Source organism: Zosterops lateralis (genome assembly GCF_965231275.1).
Source record: "Zosterops lateralis genome assembly, chromosome: 13".
NCBI lineage: Eukaryota > Metazoa > Chordata > Aves > Passeriformes > Zosteropidae > Zosterops > Zosterops lateralis.
The window spans coordinates 6,210,543-6,230,118 of NC_139773.1; the positions used below are offsets into that span (position 1 = coordinate 6,210,543).

The 19,576-nt window shown below is 38.3% G+C and overlaps 1 protein-coding gene across 2 annotated transcripts in view; it reads right to left on the reverse strand.

The window, feature by feature from the left end:
- Positions 1-308: 308 nt before the first annotated feature.
- CHRFAM7A (CHRNA7 (exons 5-10) and FAM7A (exons A-E) fusion) overlaps positions 309-19,576 on the reverse strand; it is a gene marked incomplete at its 5' end in the record, with an annotated part of 36,778 nt that continues 17,510 nt past the window's right edge. The window contains 9 exons of one of the 2 annotated variants that reach the window (XM_083870573.1): positions 309-4,347; positions 6,014-6,123; positions 6,761-6,847; positions 8,045-8,239; positions 8,630-8,797; positions 9,916-9,995; positions 14,841-14,950; positions 18,762-18,806; positions 18,900-18,917. In XM_083870573.1, the coding sequence (XP_083726699.1) occupies positions 3,829-4,347; positions 6,014-6,123; positions 6,761-6,847; positions 8,045-8,239; positions 8,630-8,797; positions 9,916-9,995; positions 14,841-14,950; positions 18,762-18,764 (1,272 nt within the window). In that variant the 3' untranslated portion in view covers positions 309-3,828. Of the gene's footprint in view, positions 4,348-6,013; positions 6,124-6,760; positions 6,848-8,044; positions 8,240-8,629; positions 8,798-9,915; positions 9,996-14,840; positions 14,951-18,761; positions 18,807-18,899; positions 18,918-19,576 lie in introns of those variants that run through there. The other variant, XM_083870572.1, reaches the window with a different exon arrangement.

Here is a 19,576-nt window from a genome sequence, read left to right on the forward strand (position 1 = left end):
AAACTTCAAAAAATAAATTAGTACTGGCATTGAGGCCAGTCCAAAATTTTCATGGTATTTCAGTCCTTCTCAGTCAGCTTTGAGTGCTTATATAAGACTGAAGTAATATATGTTTGGTGTGGGACTGGTTGGCAGGAGGATATGAATTTATATTTAGTTATCAAAGAACTCTGTCATCCCAGATTGATATAACCAATGACATCTTTCTTTCTTCCTTTTATGGCTATTCGTGTTTTTTACCACTTGAGTTTTTTTTCCGTGTTAGCAAAACGAAAAAGAATCAAAAGGCTCTTGATCTAAATCTTTTATTTGTACTGGACTGAAAAGGTATTGAGTTACTTTTATGACAATCAGTACCTGACAGATGTAACAATTCTTTCTAATGCCCTTTATGCAATGTTTCTTAATGTAAAAAATAGCAAAACAAAGGAAAGAAAATCTGGGGCTTTGGTTTACCTCCTTGTCTTCTTAAAGAAGGTGAAGAATTGAATTGTCACATGTGAACTGAGACTACATCCTGCAGCTACAGAATGTAAAGAGAATTTAAAGAAATCTTTAAAAAAAGTCTTACATAGTATTATCAATTCCTATATAAAATAATTTAATATTTTAAATACTTTTTAAATAATTTATCTGTATTTAAAACTAAGTTTTTAAAATTTTGTTTGGAACCTTTTTGACATTAACACTTAAATAATTTTCTTTAAAATATTAAAAATTCTTTTTAAATATTCAATACATTTCAATATAAAACCAGAAAAATTAATATACATTGTTCACACATAGTATTGTACATGACACCTGAGCTCTAGAGTGAGCTTTTGAATTTGTCAGGCAAGTCATAGCTTAGTTGTGATGAACCACTTCTTATTCTCTATCTGGACTCTTTAAGATTATAACAAATCTTTACCATCGATGTGTAGACTTTAATATTATATACACATACTGTATACAGTATTAATTTCCATCTCTATGCCCAGAATTGTAAATAAATATTGTTTTCACAGCATTTAGATCAAAATATTGTTTAGCGCATACACAAATATATTTAAGACACACACAAGTTGACAAGAACTATACCGATTTTGCTCAGCTCAGGTACAGGAAAATTTAACTTATAGGTGCCAAATAACATAATGGAGGAGTCACTCTTATACTTAAAATGTATAATAAACAAATTACCAAATCTTTACAGGTTGTGTCAACAGTAGGAAAAGGAGGGTTCCCTTGTCCCCTTGGTGCATTTTCATTGACCCTGCCAACGATCGAGGCAGTGTGGGCAGAATGCTGGTGTCTCACAGCCCCTTTGGCAGCACCCAGAGGTCTCTGACACTTTTACCAACTCACTGGGACAGACTCTGGCAGGACTTCACATCAGGCCAAACTCTCCAGTTTTTAAGGGTAGGCATGTCTGTCACAGAAAATGAAGTGTACTGTCAAATTGCAACTTGCTTTCTTCATCTTCCTGTATTTAGAAAGATGATTCCACAGATACTGTAAACAGATTTGGGTGGAAAGAGAGGGACTCTCATGCTTCCTCTACCACATACATCATGTACTATGAGTGCAATAGTTGTGTCCCACTGTGCAAGGCATTCCTCAGAAGTCTTCATTTTTCTTTGAAATGCTATTCTCCAAGAGGACCCCAAAACTTTACAGAGACTAAATGGAACACTCTACATAGCTATTTAGGGATACTTTAGCAGGAAAAAAATACCAATGCAAATCAACATTCTCATCAGGAAGCCTAGCCTGGAAAGATTACCCAGAAGAGGAGCACATGCCACATGATATGTGCAGTTATTCACAAATGAACAAATCTCACCTTTCAGAGTTTGCACTCATAGTTTCCCATTCATATGCAATCTATAAACTAGAAACTATTTGCAGGAATTGTTACATGGCTTATTCTTAATAGTTGTTCCTGAAAACATAACTTCTTCACAAGTAATTCTGACACATGGTTTCAGGATGAACTTACAAGAAGGTTTTGAATGTTTCACTTGCATCTTTAAAGTGTGAGATTCAAAATGCACCTGCAGGAAAACAGAATTCACAAATTTGAGAAATACCTTGCCTGCCTTTCACTCCTCCTACTCTATCTCAGGCACAAAGGAGCTTGTACAAGGTGTTCAGTCAGGTGAAGAGTGGTACCTGAGGTGACTCTGGGCTTGTTTTCCATGAAATTTGATTCTCCTGCCTTCACGGGAGCAGACTCTCTATTATTACCTAGGGAGAATAAGCATTACAGCCACTTTATTTTAACTGATCTTAGAGAGAAACTGAAGCTTTGAGTTTATTTCACAGTAAAAACATGGTACAACAACAGGCCTCTGTTTGTGTCTCTGAAGACCTCAGCCAAAAAATTTGGTTTCTGTAGGATAAAGGAAGCAACCAGTGCTAACCCTCTCCCACATCTTTTACCACTTATAGCACTGGGTAGGAATACAGGTGTGCCAGTGAGGAACTAATTCTCAGCTCTTTTGTACACACAGTTTCAGGTCCTGGTATTCTCAGCTCGGCCCTTTTCATTAAGACATCAAAGTGACATCAAAACTAAGCATATATTGACAAGATAATTTCAGGACCAAAAGTAACATAAAATGCTGAACTACTAGTTTTACCTTTGCAAAATCTGTCTAGATTTAGGAAAAATTATCCTTAAGTTTTAACCTTTCCTTGGATGTATCTGCAGTGTGTATATATAAATATATGTTTATACAGTTAATAGTTTATATCAGAAGCAGGAACCTTTATTATTCATTAGTACTCATCTGATGATAGACTGAGCAGAAAAGGTGCAGTTTTCTTGTAAAGACAATGTTAGGGTGACTCAACAGAAGGAGTTCTATAAAAGGCTAAGCATACAACAGATCAAACATTTAATTTTTAAATAAAAACCTTGATCTCAGAATGTAATGGTTTTTGTTGCTTTAGATTTTTCATTTATGCTTAAGCCTGTACAAGACGTTGAGTTACTTTTTCCACATTGGAATCCACTTAACAGTAAAGAGACAAGCACAGAGGTTGGGTTTTTATAAATAAGTGATGATGAAGGCATCTTAAATCAATTTTTTTTTTTTTTTGATAGTTAAAATGGTTATTAGTTGAAAGAATGCCTTTCTGGGGAGAAGGAAGGAGTAGTAAACACTGCAGCAATTACTGTGAAACCTGTCTTAGAATTCAAGCCAAATTTCTAGGTCAAATCCAGAAAGATATGGAAAGACAAGTTCTGTGGTGTGTCCTCTGAGCTTTCAGGTTTCTAGTGTCTCAGACAAATTCAAAATCCTGAAAGACATATATGTTGTATACAAAGTGCATGGAGGAAGTTACAGTGTGAGTGAGGAGCTGAAAAGCTACATAAGACATTTCTCCCTTTGCTCTGTTTGAGCAGCCATTTGGATTTAATCCTCTCCTAAACGTGTTTACCATCACTCAGTCAAACAGATAAGATGGATGTGCAGTCCTTTATAAGAAAGTCTGGAAGAAGTGCCATTTCTGGCATTGCCTACCTCTTCTTTTGGAACAGCCAGTTCAAACATGTGTAAGAGGTGGTGGTGCAATACCCTGTCATTCTGAAGGGACTTGCAGCCACTTGGCATTTTCCATAAAAGAGTCCTCAGAGGAGCTACACAGACACAGCCCAGAGAGAAACTCTTGGCTTCCCTTCTGAAATGGTGCCATTCTTCCAAAAGGAGCTCAGGACCAGAGAGCAGGGGGCAAAAGAAAGCGGACAATGAGAAGCATTATACTCAAAAACAAACAATCAAAAGACCCCACATTCTTATTTGCTACATACCAATCAGAGAAGCAGGTTTTAGTTAGGAGTTAAGCAAAATCTTTAGACACAGCCTCTACAAAGTTTGGTGCTGACATTAAAATACCAATTGTACAAATGATTGTGAAGACTGAAAAGGCCATCAAGCAGAGGCGATCCACTACCGAGGCTGCGAATTTCCATTCATTGCAAATGGCTTCCTCTTCATCCTGGTCTCTGAATCGGTTTGCAATGTACCTGACCTCTTCCAAAATCTTAGCCAAATCTGGGTCGCCTTCAGAGGGGTGGCCACTGTGCAGCAGGTTTTCTTCATCTGTTGGTGAGCAGGTCATCCTCCCACAGATCACGCCTGAATCAGTGGTGGGTGTGCAGTGAACCCCTTCCAGCCCCCTGAACCCAATGTAGAGCATGTTGCCATTACTGGATTGCTGTCCACTCACAGTGTTCATCTCCACACTGGACAGGCTGCAGCGACGCTGTTTATGTTGACAGGCCGGACGCACTTTCTCTTCCCCCGGTCTTTTCATCCTCAGAAACCAAGCACACCAGTTCAGAAGGATGATTCTTGTCTGAAAGGAAATGTTTGAGAATAAGCATCTCTTCACACAGCCACTGTCTCTGGTGCTGCTGGTATTCAGGCAGCTGCGGTGACTGGTCCATGGTCTCTGCTTAGCCTGCACCTCATTCTAGAAAATGGTGCTGGAGTTTTCCAGCTGATTAATTTACCAATTACTGGGGTTCTTTTCTTATTCTAGCAGTGACATTGATTGCCTCAGGCTATCAGTACTGGGACTCCCCCCTCCCCTGATGGGAGTGTTCACAGAGTTAATTCTTCCTGACACTTGAACAGTGACATGGCAGCTTTTTCCACCTTTACTAGAAACCATGGGTTAGACAAATCCAAACCAAACTCTTACTGAAGAAGAGTTGATTTTTAATAGTCTTAATTACACTGCTTTGGATGGTAGTTACAGTTCTTTTTCTCTTATTTGTGCTCTAATACTAAATTCATATCCATTACTGTTTGGGTGGGGCCGCTGAAACAGATTTTGGACTGGACTGGACCAACAACCTTTAAAATGTTACGGCTCTTTTCTCACATTGTGTTGACAACAGTTGGTTGCAGATTTTAGAAAAGAGATCTGGATACAACATAAAGAAAATATGGGAAAAATTACTTTGATTTATTAAAAAAATACTTAATGGCTCATTCCATCTTTTTTTTTTCAGAGTTCTAATGAAATATTATTGTATCATGTAATATGCAAATGTATAATTAATAATAGATTTGGTCCATTTATTCTGACTGTGGACTGTTACTCAGAGTAGATGTTATATCCATGCAAATATCCCAGCCAGAGACAGGTCTTGCACTCAGAACAAACCAGGGAATATCTCATTATCTCTTGTCCTCAGGGTGCTGCTGTATGCACATTCTTTGCAGCCAGTAAGGATAATGATAACTCATTGTTCTAGAGAGAAAAAAGAAGAAAGATCTTTCCATCTCCAGAAAGGCCTGATGCTGCCATGAGCTGGGTGAAGTCAAAGGAGGGGACATTTAGCTGATGACAGCAGCGAGTAGTAATCTAATACCAGCAAGATGTTCTCTGTAAAACCCACCCTTCAAAGAAGGACATTATTAAAAAAGTCTTACAGGCTTCGAAAAAAATACTTTAATTCTTTAGACTCTACAGATGCTCTTGAACAGAGATATAAAGATCAGGGTTTTCAGAGCAAATTCCACTTTAACAGCCATCTTTAAGAGATGCTTTTTAGGCTGTGGATGTTTCTGTTTGGGCAGCAGCTAAGTATGTAGCAGCTGCACAACTGCACCTCAAGAGAAGTGTATTTCATACATTTATCATCTCCATCAGCACCTTACTCTGTTCTTCTACCTGGTTCACTTCTAACATCTGGAGCTTGTTTGAAAATCACCTTCATTTATATATTTAGGTTTTAACAAAATCCTGAGTTGCATGTAGCTGTTTTGAAGGATATAAGAAGTTAGTGGGGGTATATCCATTCTCTCTTGCACACAAAATTTTTCTAAGAAACCAATTACATGGAACATATCTGGACACCTCATTTCTGGTGAAACTGCTTTTCCAAACAAAATGTCTGGGAAGGGTTTATAGGTTTTTAACAGTAAGAGATAATCATGGGCCACTGGATACTCTTTCACATCCCTGAGCTGGACATTTATGCAAAGGATAGTGAAGGAAAATCAAACCTTACCCATTTAGGCATTTTTCCTCCATCTGGATCATGATGGTGGTATTGCAGAACAATAACAGTGACAACAACAGAAAGACCGACAATAATCATAGTGCTGGCAAAATACTGAGCTGCAAAATAAAGAAATAATGACAGGAACATACTTTGGCTGATATAGCTTTAATAAGGAGTGTTTTAATATGCATTCATAACATTTAGTTCTTTTTCTAGTGCATTGCTACTCTAGGTACTTTTGAAAGATTTCTCAACAGCAGAAAGATCAGACACTATTTTGAGGGGATAGCCAGCATTTAGCTGTTGGTTTTGTGGAACTGAGCCTTTTCTAAGAAGCCTTGACACAGGCTGCCTTCTAACTTTCTTTCAGCATTATTATATAAACTGACTAGTACTTGTTTTGAAAAGTTTCTCTTTTTGTTTGAACTATTACAGTGGGAAGATTTAATTATGTTTAACTCACGTATTGCGATTTCCTAATTGGAATTAGGAATACAGAACAGTCTGGCCAATTGTGTCAAAACTGCAACAAATTCCTCCATGGAAAATTGATTCTCTTATGCTTTCCCCAAATACATTCTCTGTTTCACTGAGAGCAGAGGGCACCCATCAGAGCCTCTCATCAATTGACAATATTTTTCTAATTCAATTGCAGTCATCCATTGTACAGCTGGTGATCTGCCTTAATGCTGGCCTTTGTGCAAAGTCACTGCACCTTGTTTGCTAAAAAAATCCAAGTGACTAAAAGCTTACCAATTAAGGGCACAGAGTCAGAGGTTGCTGGCATGATTTCAGCCACAAGCAGCATGAAGACAGTGAGAGACAATAAAACTGTTATACCTGAAAAATGAAGTATGAAATCATATCAGTAGCTTGTAATTACAACAAGGAGAGAAACAAAATGAATCTGTCTGCAAGATGCAACCCCACTGTAACCTGCTCCAGCACGTTAGTGGTGCTCCTCTCCTTCCTTGAACTGCCTCAAGTCCAGGGTTGCAGTGCTTCAAACCAGTAACAATGCTGGCACAGACATGGATATTTTTACATCCTTGTGATGGTTCAACTTTTATCATCATTAGCTAATTAGCTGAGGCAAATCAAAGCAATTCTTGCACATTAGCTTTAGAAAAATGGTGTGAATCTGAGTATTTGAGCATGTGACACTTGATTAATTGTCGTGGATGCTACGGGTGGTGTAATACATAAATTTCTTCAAAAGCAGATTTGCTGCCTTGGACAGACTCTGGTATCCTTTGATATTAGTGTTGGGTTCTCCAGGGGATTGTGCCCAAGCAGTCTTGACTGTTGATTTTTGGAGTTCAACTTCTGTTGCTCAGTGATGTGTTCCCATCTTTCTGGAAAAAGACTTAACTCTTTTCTCAGAACTAACTAAAACAATAAAGAGTAATTATTGGGTGAGAAAGGATTAAGGAACAAAGAATTCATCTTAAGGAGGCTATTACTCCTCAATTAAACCATATTCTGAAGAAATGTCACTTTCTCTACCTTTAAACAACAGTGTTTACTTAGTAGAAGTCAGTTCATTTGAATTTTGTATGGGATAAAAGGTTTCTTTACATAGTTAAACTCCATCTTAAAGATCAATTAGTCAAAACCAAATTTGTTTCACAAACCATTGCTTAAGTTAAAAGTCACTATAAAAAGTAAAATAGGAGCAATTACAATTAATCTTTCTGACAAGGCACCATAGGCTCTTAATACGACTCAATATTAAAAGGAATTATTAAGAACAGTTCAGTATTAAAGTGTTCAAACATGTGTTTGTAAACTTAAGCTTTACCTAATGAATGTGAGATTCAGCAAATAAATGTCAAAAAATGAAAGCCTGCTTCTTAAGGAAGGTACTCAGGAATTGTTTGTGCCTCTGCTGGTTCAGCATCAAACACTAAAAATAACTTGTGAGCCAGAACAGGACACACAAACTATTCCTCTTGCCTAAGACTGTTTAAAAAGAAACTTTAAAAGGACAACTTCTTTTGGTTTAGTAATATTTACAATATCCTATGAATACTTTACCTAGTGAGATCTTTTCCCCCGAGTCTGCTGGAAGCAGGAAAACCAACAAGGCAAGTGCTGATATCAGGACACAAGGAATGAGGAGATTGAGCCCGTAATAAAGAGTCCTACGTCTCATGGTAACTGTGAAAGTTACATCTGGGTAGGGCTCTTTACAACATTCATAAAAGCTCTCAGTTCTCTTCCCAGGAACTCCTGTGCAGGAGAAAAGAGGAGGAAAACTAGAAATGAATGTGAATAAACTGTACATTATAAACTGTTAATTTTTTTAAAGGATAAATGTAGTTTTCCAAGTTTTTCTACAGGTAGAACTATTTAAGCTTTATTCTCACTTTTTCTCAGATGATAAAGGAAAATCAGATAAAAGATACTTACAGAACTCAAGCAGCAAATCTGTCTCTCTTTTTTTTTTTTTTTTTTAGTGTTGATTTGCTTCTGAGATCTGTTCTTAAGAGTTTCACATGCCACTGGCTCGGTCATTTATAATTTAATTTCCATCTTAATTTCCCAATCGTTACTCCATCCATTTCAGCACTGGAGACAAGGCTGCAAGTTCACAGTGTAAATAAGGAATTGAGAACTTACCTACTAAATCCCACTCTCCATTTGAAATATAGCCAGATATATCTGCTTCTTGCATTTGTAAGTCCAAGGACCAGCCTCCATAAGTCCAGGATCCAAACTTCAGGTTACATTTCTGAACATCAAATGGAAACCAGCGCACATCTATGTAGCATGAGCTCTTAAATATGCCTGGGTGAGATTTTAAACAAGAACACTTCATTTCAATGCTTGTTCCACACAATGTCATGTTCATTTTGTTCTACATTGTGACTTCTGTTTTTCATTTACAAAGCATATTTAACCTCAGTCCTGGCTTGACATGTAAAGAGCAAAAGTCAGTCATAGAGAAGGGAAATAACTGTACCATTAATGTATTAATGTTATTAATTATTTTTAAAGATACTCTTCCATTTTGGCACATAGTGGAAGAATATTCAGAGAAGAACTCAGATTTAGATACAGTATTTCAGGAAGAAATTAAGCAGAATATATAATCTTTCTATTTCTTTTACTGAATAAAGTAACAAATTCTGAAACATAAGAAACCTTGAAATATTTATTTGCTGTTTTATTAGATATATATGATCTTGATTTACTCAGGAAAGCTAGCTTCTTCTTTTTTCCTTGTTGAATGAGACCCTGTCCTTCAGCAGCTTTCAGAACGGAATTGAAATTCCCCTCCAAATGGAACATCTTAGGAGAGCATCTTAAATCAAGAAGGAAACCCCTGAAACCCTCTGGACATCTTAGGCAGAAAACCTAATTTGTCTGGAAAGTATTGGCTCTACTGCTGCAGTTTGCAAAATTCAGATGCTAGGAAGAGTTTCTTCTAATGATTACGCTAATTGAGTTGGAGAAGAGAAGCAGTGCTCCACTGCTATACATCCAGACCAAAAATTGTTTTGATGAAGCATTCATTGAATCATTTCAAATAGAAATGCATGCAAGATGTTACTAAGCATCTTAGTGTAAAGTTAACATATTAATAAAAGAAACACTAAAATAATGAAATAAAAATTTATTGAGGCATTACCATGGCTTTAATAAACAACATCTTTTTATAGTAAGAACTTCCAAACTTCTGAAATTGTGCATTATGACAGAATAATTTCCATAAGTGTAATAAAACATGTCTTGTATGATGATTTTCATGCAAAGGTGTTAACCATATAACCATAATGCATCTAGGCTTACACCTATCAGATGATGCTAGCTAAACAAATAAAATGTAAGAGAATTTATGGCAAATGTGAAACCACACCATATACAAGTAATCTGTCAAAATTTATGACATGCAAACAGCCTACCTGGTGGCAGGTATTGGCAATGTCCTGAAGAATTGACTAAAACATTAGTGTGAAAAGTAGCATCAAATCTTTCATCAGCACTAGAACAGGGGAAAAACAAAATGGGTTATTTGCTCTTTGACTGGCTGAAGAATGTCTGAGACAAATCTCTTCTCATAAAAGGACTGAGTTTTTTCCTGCCATCAGTTTTCTGTTGCCTCAGAGTAATTGGCCTGATACTTCTGCATTTGCTCCTGATTAAGAACTGTAAGGAAAGGTCAGCCATCTCACCTGCCCACTAGCTTCATTATAGTGCCTTGGCTCTATTGATTTCCTTTTGGAAAGTAAGCACTTTTTAAAAACTTCTCAAGCAACTGTACAGGGAAATCTGTTCTCCAGCTGTCTAGGTTAACAGCAGCTCATGAATACTGAGGAGATGGATACTCCAGTGTCTGTGTCTTCCTACCTCTTTGCATGGCTGAACATTATTACTACATGTCATACATGAGACCCTTTAATGCAGCTCCAGCCTTCATTATCTACCTCAGAACCCACAAAGTGTGTTCAGACAAGAAAAAAAAGCAGCCCTATTTGAGGTGTCAGTGTAGTGGTGTGGCCAGCACTGCCCTGGTGTGCTGCCCTTACAAGTCTCTAGAAAAAGAATCACCATGTCACTTGGAGAGTGCTCCAAATTATGAACTGGCATCTATTGCCAAGGAATATCTCAGTTCTGTCTGGCACTATGTCCCAGCAATTTACCAGGCATTTACATTTTAAGGACTTCTATATGGGAAACAAAACGAGACACAGGCTACTGTATTTGTGCTGTTGTACTCTCCAACCTGTCACCTTGTGGGGTGGGTTGGCACAGGAGGCAAATGCAGAGGCAGCTGTAGTGGGCAGGGCAGAGGAGTGACACAAGCCTCAGGGTGCAGAGGCTTGCAGCAATCTGGACTTTCCAAACCTGTGCATCTCCAGGTTGATTGGAACACTACAAGTCTCTGATGTCTCTTTACCCATTAGTGATTTAGTATCTCATAATTTTCTAATTGTCTTTTAAGGCATCATCAGAAAAACAGAGTAAAAATCTGAGATGGTCATAAAGTGAAATATTCATAGCTCTAGCAGAAAATCAAGTATATTAAAAAGTGTTTCTTAGCAGGAAAACCCTTATTGAAATATTCTTTCTTTGAAAAGAAGAATTTAATATTTGATCTATTCTAATGCAAATTTTGTCTCAGAAGCTAAAATAAAGCATCTGTTATTTTAGCCTTTTTTAATTTGCATTTTATTTTCCCCTTATGTATTTGAAGAACTTTGATTTTAAAAAGTATCTGGGTTGGCTTGTGAAATTTGCAGACAAGAAAAAGCTAAATCCAAATAATTACTTGCCCATCTGGAGTTGCACTTTTTCCTGTGGTGAGCGGAAGGCTCACAAGTATTGAAAATATTGCAAGTATTTAATTGGAACTTTGAAGAGAAGCAGAGAAGTCTCAGTACTGTGTATGTATGATGGCTGATTCTAGCACACTGAGGGGAAAAGGCAGCTGCCTTTTAAGGCCATTGGACAGTGTAAGCCACTCCTTCAGCTTCACAGCTCATGGCTGGATTCTCCCTGTTTGTGTTGCAGCTCCTCTTCCAGCTGGAGCTCTAATTACTCTCCCTCCACATCTTGGCTGCCTGTTTTTGTGATATTTGTAAGAAACTGGTGCTGCAAAAATCTCTACTGATTGCACTGCCAAATCTGGTAGAGGATACTGGGGAGAGGGGCAGCAAGATCACACACACATTCACACAGGCATGGATGGGTCTCATTTCCTTAAGAAACCAGACCTGAAGTCCTCCAACAAGGTTCTGTATTAGACAAATAATTGCTTTGACTTCAAATTAATAAGGGTTAGATGATGGAATTCAAATAAGCAGTCAAATTTAGGATGTAAAATTATCCATGACACACAAATCACTTGTTAAGTGGAAATTAATGACTCCTGGGTTAGGTTCTGCTCTCTTCCTCTGGAGTGGAGGGCAGTTAAACACCAGGGAGCTGATTCTAAGACCTTGCTGCTGTTCTTGGTAATTGGCAAAAATAGAATTTTCACAAGAACACAAATGATCAAGGAACCTTGACTTCATTGCCACATGACTTTGCCTTTCATGGGCACATTCTTAAAAAAATATCCAGTGGTAGTCAGATTCAAGTATGAAATTCTTTTATTCTGAAAAAGGAGTGTGTGTTTTTCTGTGCTGTGCTTCTGATCATTTTTTGAAATGCACTGCTTCTGTTGGGAATGCACTAAGTAGCTTGAAGAGACTGGGTTGAAATGCAATGTAATGATAGAAAACCATTTCTGGTACATTTCCTCTTCAGGAATACCACTTGAAAGCATATACAGATTACAGGACATTGAGATGACAAAGCTGTACCTAGCAGATAGAATCCCACTGGGGACCTAACCTCATGTTTATAAAACTGGAAAAATGAAACTGTTAAAATGAGATGTACTTTCCAGAACTTTTGTTATTCTGTGAAGTACTGAATACTATGTGGCCATTTGGAAAATAATTCCACCAGAAATGTGCACTTTTAATAAGTGTAATTTAAAGTGGAAGACAGTTGACATGACACTAACACAGTCAATTCTGGAATTTGTACAAAGGCCTAGATTTTTCTTCCTCAGAAAAACTACAGATGAACTGGCCCTGCTCTCTCCACAATAGACTGGATGTAAAATTTAATACAGCTGCCACAATTTCCCTGTACTAGGCTGCAGCAAGATGTGTAAGAACTCAAGACATAGTGAAACATGCATTCATTAAAATGGAAAGTGAATTTATAGTTCATTAATTTCTCTATAACTGCAGATGCATGTCCCTAGTGAAGCATAGAAATTGAAAGCATCTATCTCAAAATGGCATGTCACTAGAAGGAAGCATCATAATATTCCCAGTGTAATTTCATACAGGAATAAGAATTTATTTTAAATAGCTTTGCTGTCTGACTAAACACTGCATAAGATTTTAGGATTAAATATGTGTTTGTAACAGAGAAACTGTAGAATAATTATTTCATGACTGAGTCATAGTTAACAATCTGAAGATTTAAAAACTTGTATTAACCAGAAAAATGGTGGTTTCAGTTTTCCAGGTTATTGTGACCCTTCTCATTCTATAAACCACTCCAGCTACAGTTAGCATGCATATATTAATATCACTAATTTCTGAAATATTACTCTTTATTTTGGATATACTTAAATACTGAACCCTAAATCATCAGGCACATTGCAAGTCTCTCTCAGGTATGTGATATGTATGAGGAAGAACACTGTCATAACTCAGTATTTTGGAAATCACTAAATTGCTGTTATAGAGTACCAATTTTATGGTATTTGCTGTGTGTCATTCATCAGGACAATGGAAATGAAGGTGTCATTTGTCAGATTCTCCCAAGAACATTGTCATTTATGGAATCAAGGTAGCTAGGGATAACTGTTCAAGAAAACAAATTTGCATTGAAAACTACATTAAGATTAATGTTTCAAACAAAATCTGTCTCAGCTATCGAGCTATTCCATTTTGTGTACAGAGCATTTGAAGGGGTTTTTTTTGGCTGTTTGTGGACAGCTTGCCACACTTAAACCAGAGGTGAGTAATAACCTTGGCAGGCAGTTGCCCTGAGTGTGGTGAACTGCACTGCAGCTCCCCCAGATCACTCAGTGTCAGCTGTGCCCCTGGGCCAAGCACTTCCTCAATGCAGCCCCTAGAGAAGGACCCCAGTGCCTGGCAAATGCTGCCACTGGTGCACTTATCCCATTATTATTATCCCATTATTTCAGTGCAACAGCCCCTGAACATAAAGGAGCTCACCAAAAGGCAAACAGGAGCAGAACTGCAGCCTACATTGGGCACAGCTGTTCTCTAGGTCTTGTTGCAACAAAAAACAGCTCCTGAAGTGGGAAGGGGAATCAGGTTGATAAGCACAGCAGGGTGTGTTCTTATGAGACACATGGCAGAGAAGCAAAGGAAAGAACACCGTCAGGAAGACAAAAGGTTCATGTCATCTGCACAGGCAGCAAAACAATGTACCCTGGCTACCACAGAAGGGACAGTGCTCCATGTACAAAGCAGATGGAAGTTCTTTCCAGTACCTGGGCAACAGCACACAAGCCCACAACAACTGCAGCAAAAGGCAACTTGCTATAGAACAGGCAGCTCTCAGTGTTATATATTTGAACTAAATAAATTCCACAATGGGAATTACCATGTAACAGTACAGCCAAAGAATCTCTCAATGTCAGCCAAAGGTTCTGCAGTGGATTGATGGCAATCTGTCTGTCCCTGAAATAGGCCCAGCTCAGAACAGTTTGACAAGGAGAACAGCAAATATCCCAGCTATTTTTGTAGCAAGAGGGAAGAATAACACCAGAACTGGACATGGAAAAATGCAAAGATCCTTCCTAGCAATTACTTTTCCTGTTTGTAGTGAAACCCAAACTACACCCTGACAAGCAGATAAACATCAGATTTGAATTCACCAGTAACCATTTAGACAAAAAAATTTCTCAGAAAATTATCACCATCCATAGCATTAAACAGCATCTCATAAAAGCTACTCATTTAGAATGGTAGCAAGGACAATATTGTTATTCACAAAGTATTTGCAAATATGTCCTTCTGTTCTGTGAACAGGAGACTGGTAATTTTCCAGTATTCCAAACACTTAGCAAGTTTTGGAAAGTTATTTAAAAATCTAGGCATTTTGATGAGATGAATGTGTCATTTATGTTGCCTTATCTTTGTGTTTGGACAGGGTGCTAGAAAACTTAATGTAGACTCTCTTTCCCAGGAAAGCTTGGAGCAGTTGAGCTTTCAAGGGATATTTTCCAAGTCTATAATTCTATGATCTTCCCTCCATCCCCCCACACACACACAAAGAAAAGTGTGTCTACCTGTTATAGAGAAGAATATCGGGCTTCCAAATCAGTCCATCAGGAAAACGGACATTCTTCACTCCCGGGTATTCAGACACATTCCACTGTAGATAATGATCTGTCCAGTACTAAGCCATACACACAAAATATGTTAGTTCATCTCATCCACTGGCTTACTGTAGTTCTCTAGGGACTAGATGGGCTGAAACAATAGGTGTTCTCTTGTTTAGCTTTGGGGAGTGAAATGTTTGAAAAGAGGCCACCTAGAGCACAATGGAACTCATAAACCCCTCCTTTTCAATTCCCACTGCAGTGCATATAACAGCCTAGGACAGATTTGGGGTGCTTGTGTTTCGTTGTTCACACTGTCTCAGGTGCCAGTTTGGGATTGAACTGCTTTTATAATTCATACAGTAACTTCCATTTTCTTTATTTTCATAGACAACTTTGTTTTCTGTGGTTGGAAATTCTCATGTTGTAGTACCTTGCTAACAGCCATGGGGTAGAGCAGCCAGCCTTCACTGCTGACAGAAGGTGACTGTGATGGCACAAGGTTAATGCCAGCAGAAGGTCTTGGCAGCTCCTAGGGTGTGGCCTTGGGCAAACTCTGAGGCAGGTGCTCCATGGCACTGCTGGGTGCCACAAGTTTCCTCCCTGGCTGGCACTTCCTGCACTGGACGTGGCTGCCCTGGGGCTGCCTGTGTTCCCTTCAGCCCAGGCCTGGCTGCTGGCACAGGGAGGCTGGCACAGTCACACCAGCAGGGCTTTGATCTGAGCTCTGCACTGCTAAATCCCACACTGTGCCATTGAAACATATGGTGGTGCACAACCATAAACAAGAGCAGAGCCCCAGACTGAGCCAGCTGAGCACTGTGGCAGCAGCAAGCTGCTTACCTCCTGCACTCCAGGAAAACAGTAGCATGAGCTGCTGTATTTTCCTGAAATTGAGGTTGTATATCACTCCTTACTATGCAAATGACTTGTCATGATACTAGGGTGGTTTCTGTTGTGCACCAAGGGTATAAGGAATAAAGTTCAGTTCATTTTACAAAATTTACAAAATTTTCTCTTATGTCTATGGTTCATTATAATGCACTTCTCCGTGTCTCCATTATTATGTTATTTACATTAATTTCACTTGGCTGTAGGCATCACATAACTTACAGTGAGGATTTGTCCAGATTTCCCAAGCTGTTGCAATGCTAAATGTTAATTTCTTAAATGTAAACTTATAAATGGGTGAGTAAATGTACAACACTCACCCCTCCAGTCCAGTGGTCCTTGTCAAAATGTTTGTTAGACATTAAGATCAGGAAAATTAGCAGTGGGTATCATGGAGGTAAATGTTATTGGTCATTCCCATGGGGTATTCACATCAAACTGATCTATGTAATTCCTTGTGTTACTGTCACAGGCAAGTTTTGGTTTGATGCACCAAGTCCCCAGTTACCCTCACGCTGCAGGTATTCAAATCCATTCTTGTACCTTTACAACACCATAAATGACCATTTTGATGCATTCAGCACAACTAATAACATTCATCATCCAGCTTTATGTGAAGTGTTTACTATACTTAATCTTGGCCTGTGCTTCTATATTTATCTCATTCATTTTTTACAATGAGTTGGTAGCAAAACCAGACAAAAGATCTGAGTCATGCACTGTTTTTTCCTTTAGCTTTACAGATAATAGTTTTTTATGGAAATCTTCAGTTGTTTGGTTCTGTTCATAGTTTTTGTTTTCACAGTTCTCTAGTTAAGATACATGTGTTGCTCACAGCTTCTATAAGCTCAACAACTGCTTCTCCTTTTTCGAGAAGTTTTACACGCATTTTCCCAGTAAACTGTTTTACATGAACTTCCTGGTTGACAAATGTCACTGTAATTTTTTTACCACTTCATCTTTGTGTAATGTAGAAGTCCAGAGATGCCAGGACACGTCTGTTTTCCCCAAAGGCCAGCAGTGTAAGCAAATAAGCTGTGTGGGTTTAGGGCACTTGAAGCCGTGGCTCTCGTGGCTGTGGGTGACTTGTTCTCAGGAGCTGCCAGGGCAGGTCACTCACAGTTGTGGTGGCAGAGCCAGGACTGGCAGGCTGTGCTCACTGCCAGCTGAATGCATCCTGGATATCAACATATCCAATCATTTCCTATCCCAACTTACGTTAGGAGTTACCATGGCCACTACCCTGCAGCACAGGGTGATGCTGAGTGACGTAAAGACAGTCCAAGGGCAACAGAAAACTTAATATTCAAGCCTGTGTTAGAGATAACGTTAAGCAGATTTTACAGCTGCTCTGTTAGCCCTGTGTACAAAGTGCTCACCCATCCAGCAGGGCATCATCTGCTTCATTTTGCTTTAACTTTAGAGCTACCATTAAAGGAGCTGAAGCATCTTAAGGTATCGCTTTTAGTTTGGATTAAAATAGCAAAGAGCTCAAGGTGCTTTGGTTAGTACCAATCTGTGTGACTAAGCAAGGCTTCTGCTATAACTTAGATCAAGTTTTAGATTTTTGATGCTAAATAGTATTGCCATGGAGATAGTGGTCAGATGAAATAGTCTGCATATATAAATACTAGATTTATATTGCCCTTTCTCTCAAGTTATTTTTTGTATTTAAGTATTTTGGGGATAATTACATAAAATATATTTAATATACATTGCTGATTATACGTACATATATATCAAGGAATGCAGTGGAGAGGGATTTCAGGGAAAAACTTATTTCAGATCATTTAGAATAATAAAATTACATGTTTGTCTTAAGCATGCTTTGAATCTGCCTAAAACACCATTAATAGACAGTTAATACGCAAACACTTTTATTTGTTTGTGTACACAAGCCATGAGGAGTGGCTACATTTTTTGTAGCAACCAAGTGATCTGTTCATTGCAGTCTCAATGTGCTTCATATCCAATATGTACTAGGTGAATAAATCAAAAGAAGTACAGAATGTATAATATAATAAAAAATTTCCTAAGGGGAGGAAAAACACAAACTCAAAAAGGATAAGGACGCTGTGAGATAAAAGAGAAGGAAAATAAATTACAGCCTCTTGAGTATGAATTGTTCCCTTTTACTGGTAAGAAATCATAGCAACTATGGTCTTTGTAGCTAAAAGCCAAAAACATATTATATTTGACAGTTTTAATCTTGCTGTACAACAGGCCTGTAAAAAAGCATGAATTGAGTGCTTCTTCCATGTCAGATTTTCTTTGTAAATATATGGAATAGCCGTGCTATCCTTACAGGTCATCAGAATAGTCCTTCATTTGTTTCCCAAGGCCTACCCCAGTGCAAGCAAGGTGCTCTATCTAAAATGTTATAATAAAAGAAAACCTAATGCTTTAAACTGAATGAGCTGGTAAAAGAAACTGAAAGGTCTAAAGTTTCTGCAAAAGCGGTATGATTGTCTGGAATAACAGATTAACCCAAACAGTTCAGTTTCTGTAACACTGATGGGAATTCAACTAATGGCAAATTCTCATCCATGCTGTTATAGATGGAGAAAACTCCACATCACCCTCTCTTTGCAGAGCTAAAGACAAACTTAGAGTGCAAATCTTTGTGGATGCATTAGGACTCCACAGGAGTAGCATGCTAAGAAGCACCTTGTTAATTCTGAGTCATAAGGTAGCCTTTCAGAGAAAACATTTCAATTTCAAAGTACTCTCACAAAGCTCTTGAATTGTCTATTATCTGTTCCTTTTATTAAAAAGAGAGTAAAAATTGACTCCTGCCCAGTAATGCTGGCCATGAGTTAATGAGGACAAAGTTCTCTTTTGTATTATCTAGTGGGAGGAAAGAAAATCTGACATGGAATTAGGAGTCAACTCATATTTTCTTACAGACCTGAAAGTTTTTGAAAATTCAACTCCCTCACCAGATTAAACTCTTAAGACTGTAGGGGAAAAACAAACATACTTTGTATCAAAACTTACCATTTGTAGCCAAATATTTGTTGTTAATACTTGATTCTTTTCATCCTGGAGGGAAGGAGGAGAGGAAGAAAACAAACCACAGCTTATTACCATTAAATACATTTGACTATTATAAAATAGCCAGCTGTGCTAAAGTACCTTTCCAGGCAATGGGAATCACTGGCACTCACTGGAACAGAAGTTTTCACAGGTACTTTTTAATTTCAATTTCATATTACCAGTCAGTCAAACGGTTTCCTGGGGGTATCCTTCTGCCAGACTCTTCCCTGGGGCTCCTTCTTAAATAAAGAATCTCCAAAGGCAAGGCAGATTACAGTAGGGGCTGCCTGTATCACCTTTCTTAGGAGCAACCCTCTCACTGATTAACCTTATCCACCAGACAAATGCAGGCAGTAGAAAAAATAATGAGCAAAGTGTGGCTAAGCTCAGCTGAGGTGTGTTGAGGCTGTTCTGAGGAGCTTCTCAAGGCAACCACGTTCCATGTCAGTGGAACTATACCAAAACTGTTGCATCAGCTTTACCAGAAAACTGTTGCCAGGGCAGAATTTTATTACTCTCTGAAGGCCTTTCCCCTGGATTCCTGTGGCTGTTTGATGTAAGTTCAGGTGACACAGCAGGCATCTAAATGTTGAAGTTGTAGGCTTTAATTCGTTAGTGCTCAGACACAGGAAAATACTGGTGACCTTTTTCTGTGGAGGTACCATATCAGCATCCACCTGGGTTGTGTGAAGCTAATGGAATATACTACATATGCAATCAGTATTCCACATTTTCCAACTTGAGCACACAATCCCTGTACTGACATCAGTCAAAGC